The sequence below is a fragment of the Acipenser ruthenus genome, chromosome 28 (assembly GCF_902713425.1).
Source record: "Acipenser ruthenus chromosome 28, fAciRut3.2 maternal haplotype, whole genome shotgun sequence".
In the NCBI taxonomy this organism is placed as follows: domain Eukaryota; kingdom Metazoa; phylum Chordata; class Actinopteri; order Acipenseriformes; family Acipenseridae; genus Acipenser; species Acipenser ruthenus.
Genome location: NC_081216.1, coordinates 6,637,313 through 6,654,789, shown reverse-complemented (window position 1 = coordinate 6,654,789; position 17,477 = coordinate 6,637,313). Strand labels below are relative to the sequence as shown.

Here is a 17,477-nt window from a genome sequence, read left to right as displayed (position 1 = left end):
AGTACTCGCGCAAAATGTAAATGGTCTGTGAATATGTTTGAAGTTTGGTTAAATGAAAGGAATTCAAAAGCTGACTTTAAATCTGAGATACGTGTAATTAGTGGAGATTTAGTCAATATGGATAATGCTACTTTGTCATACAGCCTTAGCTGTTTGTGACAGAAGTAAGAAAATGTAACGGAGAGGAGTACTGTGGTAATTCGCTATGCGAACTTGTAATGTGTATACAGCATTTTTCTAAGACTGCAGCGACGTACTTTAAGTTCGTTAAATGACCCAGAGTTTTAAAGTTTTCGCAGTGTTCTTGATGGGAAAATCAGGAGTTGGTTTGCATAAAAAGAAAGCTAAAGTTATTTCCGAAGCACAAGAAAATATATTGTACGATACTGTGTGCTGAAATTGGAAATCAATTATGTTTAAACGGTATAAAAGTATAGCTAATTGTTATTATAATTTCTGATTATTAAAAAGACACACGATTTTTTTGTGACTGTGGATTCGTAGCTCAAAGTGTGGATTCGTTTCTCAACAATACATCTGCCCCGCACTCCCCTTCAAAGCCACACTGCCACTTTAGTTAGACGATTCGTAGATATAATCCACTGAAAGATCAAAGGGTGACGTCACAGAAATGTTTTAATTTCTGTTACAGCTATCGCATCCTGGTGAACTCAGAAGTTCAAAGCACCCCTGTGACCTAAAGCACTGAGGTTTCAATTGAACTATTGTGTGTTTTCACTGGGCTTTTGTGAAAAATAAAATAAAAATTGAATTTATAGTCACATTTAAAGAGTAAGAAAAATATATCTTTACACATCCCCACATGTTGCTACAACTGTTTAAATAACATACCTGTCATTTTTCTTTTCATTGTTAACATCCTGACAACTTTGTACACTTATAACTTTAAACTCTGTTTCAAAGCTCGTTTCAAAATGGGCGCTCTGGTGCACTGATAGTATAAGAATTATTGCCCACATTGTCAAACAGCGATCCATGACGTGGTACGGAATAGAAAAGCCAGAGCACTTTTGTGGGGTTTTTTTGTTTTTTTTTATGGCTATTCCTGCAGTGACTTAGAGGACAGATCTCAAACCCCAGTACACTAGAGCAGCCATTTTGAAACAAGCTTTGAAGCAGACTGTAAAGTTCTAAGTGTAAAAAGTTGTCAGGATGTTACAAAGAAAAATTACAGGTACATTATTTAAACAGTTGTAGCAACACGTGGGTACGTATGGCGCTATATTTTTCGAACCCCCACTACAGTGCCTCCTTGCTGTAATGCGGGTCTCGGGACACACCCAATAAGAACGTTATAACCGAAGAGCGTTATAAATGGGGGATGGGGTAGGGGGCTCCGCGGGACACATAGCAACACACAGCTGACTAAAATACAAAATAAAATAACTCCCTCTCTATAATGCATATATAGTGAAGTAAAAATGTAACTTTCTGTGAATTAACCATGCATAAAGCGCAATGTAATCAACGCTATATTTTTTACAAAAAAAACCATAAATGTAACATTCCCACTCGTGCATCATTTTAATTAGCAGTTTTTAAACTATAAATAGCCTGGCTAAATGGCGGTCGGGAGTTCAGTTCAAAGCGACAGACAAGCAAACCAAGTGCGAGAAGGAGAGCGGGTTGGGAGAGGGGAACAGGGAATTGGCTCGCCCCAGGTTTGGCTGCCGGAGCGGGGCTGAAGCGTCTGGTCTCCCAGAGAAAGCCGCAGCAAAAAAGTAAATACATTAGGAAAGATAACCACGTAATAGGCCTAATATTTATTTAGTTAAAAAACGAAAGCTGAATAAGATGTGTTATAAAGTGCCAGCGCAGCTTTTCTTCAGTTCAGATACTGTATCAAAAGAGAGAGACAGAAACGGAAGTTAGACTGCAAAGTTGTTTTATAGTTTGAACAACACCGGTATTGTATTTACTGTAGAAATATTGCATGAATCACTAGTATAGGGAATTGGGGGACATGCTGTAGGAGCGTTATATCTGAGGCGCGTTATAACCGAGAGCCTTATAGCGAGGGAGCACTGTACAAATACTCTTTAATCCTTATAAAAAGTTTTTTGCACAGTAATTTTGCAGTGTTCCCATGCTTTTCCCAGGGTTATACTATGCATTTACCAAGGTCCTATGTCTGTCTCCACTCAATTGCCAACTGTGTTCTCTGGTCCTGGTCTCTGTGCTGAGTTAGAAATACTGGCTAGGATTAACTGTTTCACTCCTTTTAAGATTGCAGAGCATTTGTATTCCACTCTCAGTGCTTTCACGCCCCTGCATTTCTTCTTAATTACAACCTTTCACTTGCTGTGTCATGACCGACGATAGCTTGTTGGCCATATTTCTCCTACAGTTGCCTCATCACTTTGTACATTACCAGTGGAAACTAGCAATGAGCAGCATCAGACAAGAGACAGGAATGATATGCTCCAGATGGCCTTGGGCAGTCGGCAAGGGGGAGGCTCTGTCTGCATTGGTGTTCTATAAGAGAATAGGTTTGTGTTTTTTTTTTATTTTTTCAGACAGACACATTTGAAACCCACCTCTCCACTTCTCCCATCAAGAGGGATCAAACTTGGAGCAGTTTGTGGTATTTATTGGGAAAGTGCATATCTTGGAAGACGTTGACTGCATTCAAACCTGCTGTACATAAAATTACATTGTTAGGTAGAAGCATATGATTTGATAAACCTATACCCTGCTGGGATAAGCCACCACTGGATTTTACAGCACTTGATGGGTGCTAGAAGTTTACTATAGTAAAAGCATAGGAAAGTGTAATAAAGCATAGTGAAAGCATGGTAAATCATAGGGAAGCATAGTAGGTATGGTAAAAGTCTTGAATGTATCAACCACCTATCCTTGATTTTCAATCCATCTATCAATGACGAGGTTGGTCATGCATTTTTAGATAAGCAGTGGATTGAGTACATTGCCATAGGTGTGTATTATGGTACTATTAGCACAGGTTACTAAAATTGACATAAGAAGTAGAAATGTTTGGAATGAGAAAATGTCATACAGACCATCACTGTTTGCCTCTTGTTAGTATGCTGTTAGTTGTGGGGGAGGAATTAAATGTGTTTTATGTGTTACAGCCGATAAAATAGTGACTTGGTTTTTTACATTCTTACCTGTCCTTGTTGCATACAATTTAATCCTGGATCCAGTTTTTATTTGTAAAGAAGGCTGAAGACCAGAATTTATCAAATTATTCTTAGTGGGGTGGTGTGACAAAGACAGAATGATTCTTGATAATAAATCTCCCTCCCCACCTGTGAAGACACGGTATAAAGGAAACAGAGTGCCCTAGACTGAATAGCCTGACAGTTCATTCCCAGGGTTAGGTGGAAGTCGGCCATCTAGAAAGGGGGCTCAGCTGCGGTACATTAAGTCATCGCCCCAGAGAGAAAGCGATGTGGCAACTGCAGATTAGAGGAGAAACAGCTGCACTCGCTAACCAAGGGGGCGTGACTGAAGGTACAAAAAGGGGACGTGGCTAGGTGATCTGTTGCTTTGTAATGGTTAAGAGAAAACCGCTGAAGGACGAGTGTAAAATTACTGTGTGTTTTGTTTTGAGTGTTTTGTTTGTTTTGTCCTGTCTAAAATGTACTTGTTTGTTATTATTAGATGTCAAACACGATCCAGAGCTGTCGCTACAGGCCAGCACTAAACCCGGACAACACTGGACCACTGTACCACTAATACATTGTATTACAACACAAGCACAATAATAATCACTCCGGACTTGAGAACGACGTCTTTGTGTGTGTTCTACTGTGTTTATTATTTACAAACTGTGTCTTCTTATTTCGGGACTGAAACCTGTTGTTTTGGAACAGTGCAGTATCCATTGCTGTGTATTGCCTGGGATTATTCTTTGTGGTCACCAGACCAGGATTGTTGTCTGTCTTCTGTTTCATAATTACATCACCACTACGCCTGTGCACTGCAGTGGAAATAGATTATTTACCAGACTTTTCCACACCTTTGACTATTTCACCTAGATTTAGTACGCCTGTTCAAACTATCGAGTGCAGTCTGTGAGGAAGTGAAGGGTGTTGTTCAGTACACACGTAGGAGTTAGACAGGAAACACACCGTGAGTCCTGAAAGATTGATTAGCTGGCATTGAGCTTGCTGACAAGCTGCTGCTGTATTTGTACGAGATGAAACTCATCTACAACACAACCCACATGGAGTCAATACATATCAGGGCACTTGTGTATACTATTGTATTGAAACTATGTTAAGGACAGATACATATTGTACCATGCAAGGACCAATACAATATTACGAGAACCTTCTGATCACTGAGGTTCATATCTTTCCAGAAATCATTTGCCCTGTATGAACCTTCCTTAGGTCAGAATGTTTCTAGTGTTTTAGATATTACTACTTAATTTGGTAAACTACAGTAAACTCTCACTAATTGAACTTAATCTGTGTTGTTATTGATACTCTCCCAGTTTATATATTATCTACAAATTAAAAATACAGAGTTTTGACAAGTTTCTGCAGCTTTATGTTATTATAATGAATGCATTTCATTATAATAATAATAATAATATCTTTATTTTTATATAGCACCTTTCATAGTGGACCACCATAACAAAGCACTTTACAGAGGTAGGCTGTGAACTATTATGAGTAAATAGGCAGCTTTATTGGTCTATCTGAATTGTCACATTTTAAAATATGTGGAAAACTACAAAGCGGTATGTAATTCAATATGTTAACGTAACATTATTCATTCAACTTTATGAAGCAAAATTAGTTAATTCTATAGGGGGATGCAAAACACAGGCCATAGCTGTACATCTTGAGATCTGTTGGTCTAATAGTTTTAACAATCTTTCGCACATGTTCTTAGGGATATCAAATTCAGGAGGTCAGTTAAAAAAGTCAGTTATTTGCTGGTCTCTGATTATTTAATGATGTTGACATCAACAGATTCAATAATTCAGTGGCACAGTGTGCCGTGTTGTGATTTTGGATCGTTTGTGATGTTTGTTAATCCAAACTGTATCCCAATTAAAGTGAATGTTACAGACATTTAATCCTCAAATGACAGTTGATATTGGCAACAGTGCTAATTAGCTCATACTAGGCAAACACTAATCTGATTCTAATATGAGTAAACAAATTACATTATTACATTTCATCACCATTTTAAAGTGAGTAAACTGAATTAACATTTTCCCAGGTACAAGCCCAGGCAGCAGATCCCTCTGGCTACAGAGGCAGCAGGCTGTAGCTTGCATTAACAAAACACTACATCACTTCAAAATAAACAGCCCCCAGCTTCGTATCTCTCTCTCTCTCTGCCTCTCTCTCTATCTCTCTCTCTCTCTCTCTGTATATGTTGGGAGTGTGGGATGGAGTAGCATGTGAGACGCTGTGAGTTTTTTTACTCTATGTTTTTATACTGTTAACGTTTTTTAAAGGGTACATCAGCAGTACATGAAAGCACTACTTTTGCCTAGGGCGGCAAAAATCCTTGCACCAGCCCTGCTTCCAAGCCACGTGATCCTAGAAGCTGATGGAATCTTTGTTTCGCCAGAAAAACGGTGTGGCAGCCAGCCCATCTTAAAAAATGGATGGGTGATTAACCTCAGTCTTCAACTCAAGAAAACTGCTGAATCACTTCTAGAATCTAGTTATGATGGCCTGCAGTAGATGGGAGCAGTGGCGTAGGTTTGTGGCCTGCAATGCTTTTGATTTTGACTCCACAGCAAAAAGAGTGGGGATGAGATCACCATATTAACAGGTTTTCTGACCCTGAAGGCCAGATAGCAGTGGCAATGGGCTTTAGCACTCGTCAGTACTCAGAAGGAAGTCTAACTCCACTTCCTTAAAGCTAGGATGTTGGAGTTTTTCCATCAACTGGGAAACTTTCTCAAGGATATCAATTAGTAGGTCCATGCAATGAATTACATTGAGTAGGGCATGGAGTAATCAATTGACAATGGCAGATTTCCAGAATTATTTTGGCAGTTTTTGGTTGACAAGATGCATTCCTCTTGAGCTGTGCAGTGTTTTCTCCCCTTCAATTGAAATACATACTCTGAAAAAGTATTGTATAATTTTCTGTTAGATTTCCTATTGTTATCTATGGATTAATCGTTTTATATTTCTACCCATCTACTTCGATGGGAATAAAATCAGCATACATGCCAGCAGTCCCTATATGGTCGGGACGGTCCCGATTTCCCACGTCCCGATGCATAGGAAGAAAGTCCCGATATTTATCCTTGGAAATTCTTCACAGCTCTATGGCGTTGGCTCTCATGCCCATAATGTTTTTTTTTCCATTTTTTCTTTTTTTCTCTCTTTAGCGGCTGCTGACCCTCGTGCACTGCCCTGGATTGTGTTCACATGACCAGATTTCTGTTTATTGACATATGTCATATCCAGTCATATTGGTGAAGCGTATTGTTTCCTCACTGCTGCTGCAATATGATTTGATGTGTATGATTATGAGTAAAATGTGGGAGCAAATGGAACATGGACTGGGTTAGCTACACCCATCATTTTTGTATGGCATTCGTAGTGATTCAAGATTCTGAGATATCATATATATTAAATAAAGTCCGCCTGTTGGGTCCAGCAAATGAAAATGCAACAAAAAAAAGAAAGTGCTTGTTTAACAGTGACTGGAGTAAAAAAAAAAAAATTATTCTGTGCAGTAGAGTTCGTGAAAACCACATGTTCTGCTCTTCGTGTGGCTGACAAATCTGGTGGGGGCAGAGTCTGTTACTTCATATGATAATGAGTGTTTGCGTGTATGTGTGTTTTTATGCGTAAGAATCAACTCCTCCCCAGGTGTCCCGCTGAAATGTTTCATTATGGATAAAACTGAATAATAATAATAATACATCACATATCTGCCCGTCACATACCCACCCTAACCGTTTATCCACCATGATCAATCTCTTCAGCAACGCTAGTTTATTATTGAACAAAGATTAGTTCAGAGATTGTAGATCCTACCAAAGTTTTCGTACACTGTGTTGTATGTGCTCTGTGCGCAACCATTGCTGATAGTGTCACGTGAGCTGTTCAGTGTGTTGATAGTGGTTAGGGCTCTGGACTCTTGACCGGAGGGTCATGGGTTCAATCCCCGGTGGGGACACTGCTGCTGTACCCTTGAGCAAGGTACTTTACCTAGATTGCTCCAGTAAAAATCCCAACTGTATAAATGGGTAATTGTATGTAAAAATAATGTGATATCTTGTAAGTCGCCCTGGATAAGGGCGTCTGCTAAGAAATAAATTATTATTTATTATAAATCCTATTCACCTGCGGGGTGTATCAACTTCAACCTCCGTCTCGATCTCCTGCCTGTCACTTGGCAGCGAATGCACGCGGCAGACAGCTACTCTGTCACAAGCATTAATACCCTGTATCTTTCTAAACAAGGGAATTAGGGGAGCTCCCTAATTAAAGCTGAATCTCAAAACAATAACTGTGTGAATATAGTAATTGTTACAGCTGTGTATACTAGTATTTAAAACAGGATTCATTTATCCGACTTTTTACATATCCACCCTTATTCTGGTCCCACTGCAGTCGGATACGCGATAGATTACTGCAATAAACTACTATATATAACATACATTTTTCTTACCTGATGTGCTGACAAGTTAACAGTTTTCTTTGGGCTGCAATATGTACAAGGATGAATTCATGGGAAAATGTCATTTTTAATTAGATAACAGTCTACTTTTTTCAGATACAAACCATACAGGAACAGAAAAACTGCATATGTACATTAAATGGATCTGTTATAAATCATGAAGACAGATTGCAGAGCATTCCAGCACATTGTAAGTGTTGTCTCGTGCATGGTGGATTGCAAACTGACACACATTCTAAAGACATGGATAACAGCTTTAACTTTATTTTTTTTTAAATTAAAACCTGATTTATCACAGGAGTGTCCTTTATACCATAAGAGACATCACCAACATATTAACTTATAAACAGTTGCGGTTCATAATACACTAGTCTCCGAGTATAGGAACACCTCCTAAGAGAACACTTCGGCTAAGAGAACAACCTTGTGGTGAAACTGATTTTTCCCGTTGTAAGTGCTCCACCTAAAGGAACAGGAACTTCGCTTAAAATAACATCTTTTTGGCAACGATAGCAATTTGTTCAGAACTGACACAGTACTGTTTTGTAACCTGATAATTCATCATCCTCAAACTTAAATTCAGATGGTTTATTCAATCTTTTCAAAACTGTCTTGTCATCACGAGAGTGTCTTGAAGCACACTGATGGGTTTATTCAATCTTTCCAGAATGTATTCTGATTTCTCTTGCTACAAAGTTAGAAATTGTTTGAGCTCTTGAAAAAAACCTAAATCAGACACAAGTCGCCGAGCAATTTGGTGTTTCCCGTTCTCGTGAATTGCTTCAGCATTCTGTTAAGTAATTTTTGGCATGTCTTGATTACTGCTACTGCATTTGTTAACATGTGCAGGGGTGCTGTGTTCAGTTAGATTATTAACGTTAGTTTGTCTTTTATTTTATTATAATAGTTTATTAACATACACTTACCTATTGCTTTTCCATTATTCTGTTCATTTCATATGTTGATGCACATGCATCATGACAATACATATTTATTTATTTATTTATTTATTTATTTATTTATTCATTCATATTGTGTCTAGTGGTCAACTCTGTCTAAGAGAACACTTTGGCAGGGGTGTTCTCTTCGCTGGAGACTAGTGTACCACTGTTCTTTAAATCACTATATGGGACTGTAGCAGGACGGTAGAGAGCCCTGTACATTGATTTGTTTGTTTATTTTTAGAACGGGGTTTCCCCCTCCGCCCCTGTGTTATTTTGTATTTGTTTATTATGATTTATTTATGTATTTGTGACGGCGTAGCGCAGTGTTATTGTGTTTTATATTTGTCGGCGAAGCGCCATATGTTTTGTTATTGTTTTGTTTATAAATATGACGGCATAGCCGTGTGTTTTTAATCTGTTTAGTCGCGTGGATGGGAAGCCCCATCCACAGCAGTTTAATTAATAAACTCGTGCAGATAGTGGCTGAGGGGTAATAGAATAATTACTAGCCAGTTAAACCCCTCGGCCACGATATAAAAGCCTGCAGCTCACTGCACTCGTGGGTGTTAGAGAGGAGAGAGCAAGAGAAGCGAGTGAAAAACGAAACTTTATTTAAAAATATACAGGAACAGTGACAGCGACCGCCCAGCCCGACCTGTATTTATTTATATTTTGTGTTCGTGATTTTGTTTCTGTTTAAACCTTTTATTTTGCTCTGTGAGCAAGTCTTTTTTGTTAAAACATTTTATTTATTTTTGTATTATTTAAAATAAAATGGCGCACCGCGTATTTATTATTTAAAACTGCAGACTTGGTGTCAGTATTTTTACTTCCTGCCTCTGCCTGACATCACCGCCCAGCCACCCTGCCACAGGGACCCTCTACAATTTTACATTCAGAAATAGAGACTCACACTGCTATATACTGTATTTGATTTTCATAACCTTGCTACACACATTGTAATGATCTTGATTTAGATCAAGTGACCCTGCAAGAGTACTAAATACAGATGAATACCTCAGTAACGTAATGTAAACTGCTTCTTTCATCTCTGTCTGTTCTACAGGTGCTAACATTTGCACATCCCGAGGCGTGAACACATGCAGGGAATGCCTCGCGGTCCATCCTAGCTGCGGGTGGTGCTTTCAGGAGGTAAGAGACACATTGGAATAGGGATGGGACTCCCTCAGGCGCAGTGCCTCCGGAATCAGTTTGGGTATTGTGTTGTTATCAATTTACAGTTGTGAGACAAGGAGCAAAGAGAGTGTAGTCCTGTGGAGCACAGGACTACATTCCCCAGAAGGCCACGGGCTGAAAAGCTTTAATTGTGATTTATTTGTTGGGTAATTGTGTGAATTGTTTAATTATTTTGGCAGTTGGCCTAGTCAGCCAACTGCATGATTTTGTAGGGCATAAAAACCCCACAGTTTATGCATTCTGGGCTGCTGCAGAGTGCAAATCATGGTTGTGAGCGTGTTCAGCCATAAAAGGAAAAAAGGTAGTGTGTTAAACCTTTTGTTTAATGTGCTTGTTGTTTTGTGTAACGGGTATTCTATTTATTACCGGTAAGCAGAGTAGCTGCCGAAAAAATGTTGTTTTGTTTTCAGTTTGTTTAGTTTGCATAAAAATTAAAGAATAGCACAACCGCGCTTTGAAAACTCAAGTCCTGTGTGTGTCTGGGTCAATAAAGTGCTGGAAAAAGAACCTGAGAGAAGCAGCGTCTCTCACACAAGGGGGAGGGTGTATTTCACAGCTGTGGTAGGGGAATGTGCATGCTACTGCATGTTCTTATTATACATTGCAATATAAACAAACCAATTAAGTGCATTCAAAAGCCTTAGTAAAGACTATGTTTGACCACGACTAGTATTGATTGATACCTTTAAGATGTCACAAGCTTCTGCAGCTGTTGTCTTCCATGATCAGTGTCCTCACTAAGACTGATAAATAGTTGCCATGGTGGCTTGTTTTTCAAAAACCTTTGAAGACCCTCTGACAAGGATATTTATACTTAGACTTTTTTTTTGTATACAGTATCCTCTTTTAAAATGTGTTGATATTAATTTTTTGTACTGGATCATATTTAGCTGTTACAAGATTAACGACTGTTACAGTGTGGGTGCCAAACTCAGGAACCAATTCACAAACTGTGTGATAAAACTCTATGGGCCTCATTTTCCACTGTGGGCAAATTTCCCATGTAATTCCCATTGTAATAATTTTCTATAGATGGACTTTGCGTGTGATTTACCCACAGGGAAAATATAGGCCTACATTGCTGAAACATCACTCCCAATTTAGTTAGAATTACAAACTGTTAAAAATTCAGAGTAAAGCAAAAAAATATTGTACTTACAGTTTGTCAATCACCAAAGCGCAGTTAATGATATTAACACAATTCTCAAAACAGTTAACACAAACACCAAAACAGTTACGCGATTTGCAAAACATCAGCTGCAATTGCAAAATTAAGCAAACATGTCAAATGTATTCATACATCTTGCAAAACCTGATATTTACATCAAGTCTTCAAACATTTAGGTTCATATCGTTTAACTCTTCAACCAAAATAAAATACAACTTTCAACTGCAAATAGATCAAGCAATCGAAAGGCTTACATTATCAAACAGAAAACCAGTATACACATTGTTATTCATGGGCACTATATCTAGTCATTTATAATTAAAAAAATAATATACTTGCATGATCAGTGTCTGGTACTACAATTGTATTTTCATTCTGCATCACGAAGCCGCTTGGCTCTGTTTGGCCACATCATTTAATCTGCATTGCAGCGGATGTTCTTCTCTCAGTCCTAAAAAAAATAAGAAGAAATGGAATATTGATATACTAATGTACAATACATATGCATATTTACTGTATAAAAAAGTAGATAGCTGTGTTATCATGCAAGCTGCAACACTATGTAATAGGTTACATAAAATACTTCTATTCAAACATAACTATTCTCAGTTCTTAATGTACAAATCATAGATGCAGCTGGTGATCGCCAGAGATTTGGTAGCGCTGCCAGCCCTGCTTTCCTCATTGTCATACTGTGGTTGATGACATGGTCCACAGCTGTTGCAAGGATTTCAGCTGGGCTGGCTATCTTCTGTGTCGAATACCACGACCATGACCACAACCATGACCACCCCTCTGTTCATGTTCACGTCTACGACCACGTCCACCAACTTGCCCATCTTCTCCTGAACATTTGATTATAGATTGATAAATTGTGAAATTTGCATTTTCATGTGTGGAATTTTTATTTAAAATAATAAGCATTAATTGTGAGCAACAGCATACAGATATGTCTTTTGAAAACAAGACACTCACATATGAAACTTGTATTACAGTTTTTCTCAATTGCTTAAACACATTTCCTGAAACACTATTCACATTTCCAAAACAGTTAACACAAACCCCACAACAGTTACATATTTTGCAAAACACTATATCATTTATGATTGCTTTGACACATAATTCAAACGTCAGGCACATTTTGCAAAACTATAAATACAAATCTCAGCACTTGACACAAAAGTCTATCAAGTATGTCTCGTTAAACAAAACGAATTAATTTGTTCACAGTTGAAAGCAACCACTCCCAAATCTGTTTATCTTTCTCTCATTGGTAGAAATCCTAATTTCTAAATTGTTCAATCAATTATCACTGCTGAAAAACACTTATAGATGAGGCTACCAGGGAGTTGATGATGGAGCCACAACCTGGAGGTGCCAGAAGAAGAGGGGTCCATATGCAAGGTGGGAGAGCTGGAGAAAGGGGATCCCCACCCTTGGACCATACAACATTGTTTGCCTTTTGGCATTTTTGGATGCCCTCTATAACAGCTTTATACCTGTTGAGGAGAGGGAGCAAGTGAGGGTAACTTGCCAACCTATGTGGTGGTGTGGGACAATGTCAGTTTTCACCACTCTGCTCTGGTGAGGCAGTGGTTTGCAGCACACCATCGCATGATGATGGAATTCCTCCCACTCTACTCCCCCTTCCTGAACCCTATTGAGGAGTTTTTCTCAGCATGGAGATGGAAGGTGTATGATAACGATCCTCACGACCAAATGTCACTGCTGGATGCAATGAACGCAGGCTGTGAAGCCATCACGGCAGAAGATTGCAGGGGATGGATGCGTCATGCCAGACGATTTTATCCTCGCTGCATTGCAAGGGAGGACATTTGTGGAAAATTTGTGGCCAAACAGAGAGGAGAGAATGGCTGGTCCCTGAAGTCCCATTTGAATTCAAATAGAAATCTCTGTTGTTCTTTTGTTTTTCTATTCTTCAGTATACTTTTTCGCCTTATTGGATTTGAACAGAATTTACAGAATGCAATATTGTTTTTTTTTTTTTTTCATTTACATACTGCACAATATGTAAATTGACATTTCTGGATGTAAAATATATGGAGCCTGGTTCCAAAATAAAACTTTTTTTTGTTGATATAACATTGTGTGTGTAGTAACATGCTTACAGTATTTACAGTAACAAAGTTTCAAGTTGACAACAGCATGAGGGAGCTTGTATTTAGGATTTCATGTCATATTGAAGCTTATATTTAGTATTTCTTTTAGCCTTTGTTTAAATACTGAAAAGGTGAGCTTTTCATTTTATGACATTGTTGTACTGTTTGATGTACTTATTTGATTTTGAAACAGGTGTACTATATTTTGATAGTCTTCGTGCATTTTGCAGTTGATATGTGTCGTTTTGCAAAATGCGATACTTTTGTGGGGTTTGTGTTAACTGTTCTGAAAATGTGAATAGCGTTTCAGGAAATGTGTTTAAGCAATTGAGAAAAACTGTAAAATGATGGAATTGCATTAAGTGAACCATACAGATGGTTTAGAATTCAGCATGTTGCATGTTAACCAGAGAAATGTGTTAGTAGTTTTGCAAATGAGGAGTCAGTTTTGGTGTTTGTGTTAACTGTTTTGAGAATTGTGCTCATAGTTTTAGGAATTTTGCTTTAGCAATTGAGAAAAAAACTGTAATGAATTTAGTGGATAATGTTTCTGAGTTTAGCAGAAACAGTTAAGGATCATTAAAAATGTCATAGTTGTAAACTAAACGTAAAAGTGTACACTGGTGCGCTGGTACCTTTTAAAACTGCTGTAAACATGTAATGTGTTCCTCCAAGCATTACCAAATCTGGATCTTTTGTTTAAGACTAGATAAAAACCTGGCATTGCTACAGTTCAACTAAAGCACATGGTGAAACTCCTTCAGCTGACAGAAACACAGCACTATTTCCTCAGCTACAATAGCTATGGCCCCTAAAATGGTCATTTTCATTAAAGCACTCTGAGTTCAGCTGGCATTCTTGCCATAACTATCATGACATTCAAACTGTTAACACAGAGAACATGCAGTGATCGTTAATATAATGTCAGGAATGTTTATTCTAAAAACAGTTAACCCATTTACCATTCCCTATATATATTATTTTGGAATTGTTTATTTTAGAAATGGTAAATGTAATACACATTGCTTGACAGTCTATAAAATCCCAAGACATCCATAGCTCTATGGAATTAAAGAATGTGTTGATTGTATGAAATTGTAACTCTTTGTTTACCACAAGTGTATAGTGGTAAGTGGAGGTAATCATACACAGTTACACTTTACATTTTTCCATCTAGAAATGCGCTAATCCAATTATGATGAAACTTGGTATTTCATGTAAAAAATTAATTGGCGACTACTAAATTATTTAAAAAAATACTGTTTAATATCAAACGCCACTACACCCTTTGCTTAATATTTGAGAGATTGTTTTTCATACATAGCACTAGGAAACAGTGTCTGGATTTGTCAATGTGTTGCAGGACTTTGGCCGTGGAACTGCAAGCTCATCTCGCTGTGACCTCAAGGAAAATTTACTCCAGAAGGGATGCAGTCAGCAGTTTATTGAATACCCCATCAGCACCTTGAATAAGCAGCAGGACAAGCCCCTGAGTGGAACGGGATCCGGAGCAGGGTCCGATGCCACGCAGATCTCCCCTCAGAAACTGGAAATTAACCTGCGACCTGGTAAGGAATAAATAAAGCACAATTTGGGCTAATTGAGGTTTATGAATAGACAGAGGGGTTCTAGGTAGCCCTAATGACCTTGTTTTTGATATGTCTCAACCCATTTTGTTTTTGTCAAAATAAACTGTAATTAAAATAATTATGTAATAAAACTATTTATTGTCATAAAACAACAAAAAGGCTTAAACAGATCAGAGGCTGATACCGTATGTCCTTTTGTAAAAGTACACAAACCTGTTTTTCCTACCCGGTTATCAATTTTTATTAGCTGCACAGCAAATTGTGTTGAATTGTCATATGTTGGCCTTTAACCCTTTAAGGTCCAAGGGACATATGTGTCCCACAAATAAAAATGATACTAACTTTCTTATTTTTGCAATGAGGTGCTCGAAACTTATTGACAGGTTAGATCTGCTCATTCAAATTATCAGTTTCCTCTCAAATGTATTTTAAGAAGAAACCGTTTGAACAACCGCTCAATTCCCTGTGTACCTTAAGGGGTTAAACTTGCTGCAGCATTACCACTGCCCCCTTATATTTTGGTCCTTTGCATGCTTGCACTTTCATTCTGGATCAGATTTATCAGTTATAATGCTGTAGAAAAAAAATATATATATATTCATAATTTTTCCTGGTATCTAGTCACTTCCTGTGCGGAAGGTCACATGGCCTGATTGCAGTGAGACCACTGAAGTGAAACAGAGCTACAGCACAAGAAGTAGCTGGCACATCGTTGATCTGTTAAAAAATGTACTAATTTCAGCAAACAAATAGTGTATTTAGTGTGCATGTCCATTTAGACTCTTTTTTACAATATTATGTGGGACTTCAGTGAGTTCAGTAATTTGTAACATTAGACTGTAGCGTTGAAATATCTCTATATCCAAAGTATAAAATACAAGCAAAGAACCCTTTTTTTACAATATGAAGTTTATAACTAGAGTTTGGGGGGATGGTCAGACACCAATCTCTGCGTCACCAAATTGAATCATTCAATTTACACATTATTAGCTAATTAAGATTATTAGCACTATAAATACCCTCTTCACTTACGATCCTGCAAGTGGGCTATATCCAGTGATACTCGCGGCATTGAGACCTGCTTGTTCTTTTTTGGGGTCTCCGCCTCGTCCAGTCGGCCAGGCAGCGAGTTAGGTTTGATGTCAAATGAATGCATATATAGAAAATACTGTGTATTTTTACATAGTTTGCATTTTCCTCAATAATATTTGTACTAAAACATGTTGTTATTGGTGTTTGTCCCGAACTACTGAAAGTAAAAGCATAGTGAAGTGTAATAAGAACATAAGAACATAAGAAAGTTTACAAACGAGAGGAGGCCATTCAGCCCATCTTGCTTGTTTGGTTGTTAGTAGCTTATTGATCCCAGAATCTCATAAAGCAGCTTCTTGAAGGATCCCAGAGTATCTGCTTCAACAACATTACTGGGGAGTTGGTTCCAGACCCTCACAATTCTCTGTGTAAAAAAGTGCCTCCAATTTTCTGTTCTGAATGCCCCTTTATCTAGTCTCCATTTGTGACCCCTGGTCCTTGTTTCTTTTTTCAGGTCAAAAAAGTCCCTGTCAATACCTTTTAGAATTTTGAATGCTTGAATCAGATCACCGCGTAGTCTTCTTTGTTCCCCTGGGTCGACATTGTCTATAACTTTTAGGATTTTGAATGTTTGAATCAGAGTCCAGAGCCCTAACCACTACTCCACACTGCTGCCCTAGATGCACAGTATAACCTAACTGCAAAATTGCAATGCAAATTTGCTGTGATAAACTCTTATAAGGGAGCCAAAAACAACAGAAGAAAGGGAGGTAGTAACAATATCACTGGTACCAGTAAGAAAGTGGATTGGTTATCACTTCAATTTCATAGTGACACGGTTTGCTCCACAGATGACTCTCAGAAGTTCACGGTCCAGGTGCGGCAGGTGGAGGACTATCCTGTGGATCTCTACTACCTGATGGATCTGTCCTACTCCATGAAAGATGACCTGCAGAAACTGCGCACTCTGGGCAACGATCTGGCCACTGCCATGGGCAGACTCACCAGCAACCTGCGCATGGGATTCGGGGCCTTTGTGGACAAACCACTGTCCCCTTACATGTTCATCTCTCCCAAGGAGGCCATAGCCAACCCCTGCATAGGGTAAGATCCAATACCATACATCATTTATTGCATATAAAGTACAGAAAAGTACACTTCTATGGAATTTGCACTAAATCAGATCTCATTAGTGTCAACACTTGCATCTTAAAGAGTAAATAGTGGGGTCCTAAAAAATATAGTGTTATACATCCCCAGGTGTTTAAATAACGTACCTGTAATTTTTCTTGTCATTGTTAACATGACAATTTTTTAAACATATAACTTTAAACTCAGTTCTTTATAATAATAATAATAATAATATAATCTTAATTTATATAGCGCCTTTCATGTACCTCTCAAAGCGCTGAACAATAAAAATAAATAAATAAATAAAACATAACTATTTATTTTCAGCTTAGATTTAAAAGTGGTTACAGAGTCACTATCCCTTATGACCTTCGGGAGGTCGTTCCACAGCCTTGGGGCTAGACATGAAAAGGGTCTGTCCCCGAAAGATCACCGCTTAGTTACTGGTACCTTGAGTAGACCGGAATCATAGGATTGCAGAATCGCATTAGGGTATACGGTACCAGAAGCTTGCAGATATAGCTTGGCGCTAACCCATGCAGAGCCTTAAAAGTCAGCAATAGGATTTTAAATTTTACTCTGAACTCCACTGGGAGCCAATGCAGCGTGGTTAACACTGGAGTAATATGATCAGTGAATTTGG

General features: G+C 38.2%; 1 protein-coding gene across 1 annotated transcript in view; it reads left to right on the top strand.

Annotated features, from left to right (window-relative positions):
• Positions 1-17,477, top strand: part of LOC117434519 (integrin beta-3-like) — a 66,684-nt gene that overhangs the window by 10,011 nt on the left and 39,196 nt on the right. Inside the window, exons 2-4 of the mRNA XM_034057085.3 lie at positions 9,664-9,749; positions 14,446-14,650; positions 16,555-16,807. Of these exons, the coding sequence (XP_033912976.1) occupies positions 9,664-9,749; positions 14,446-14,650; positions 16,555-16,807 (544 nt within the window). The remainder of the gene's footprint in view (positions 1-9,663; positions 9,750-14,445; positions 14,651-16,554; positions 16,808-17,477) is intronic.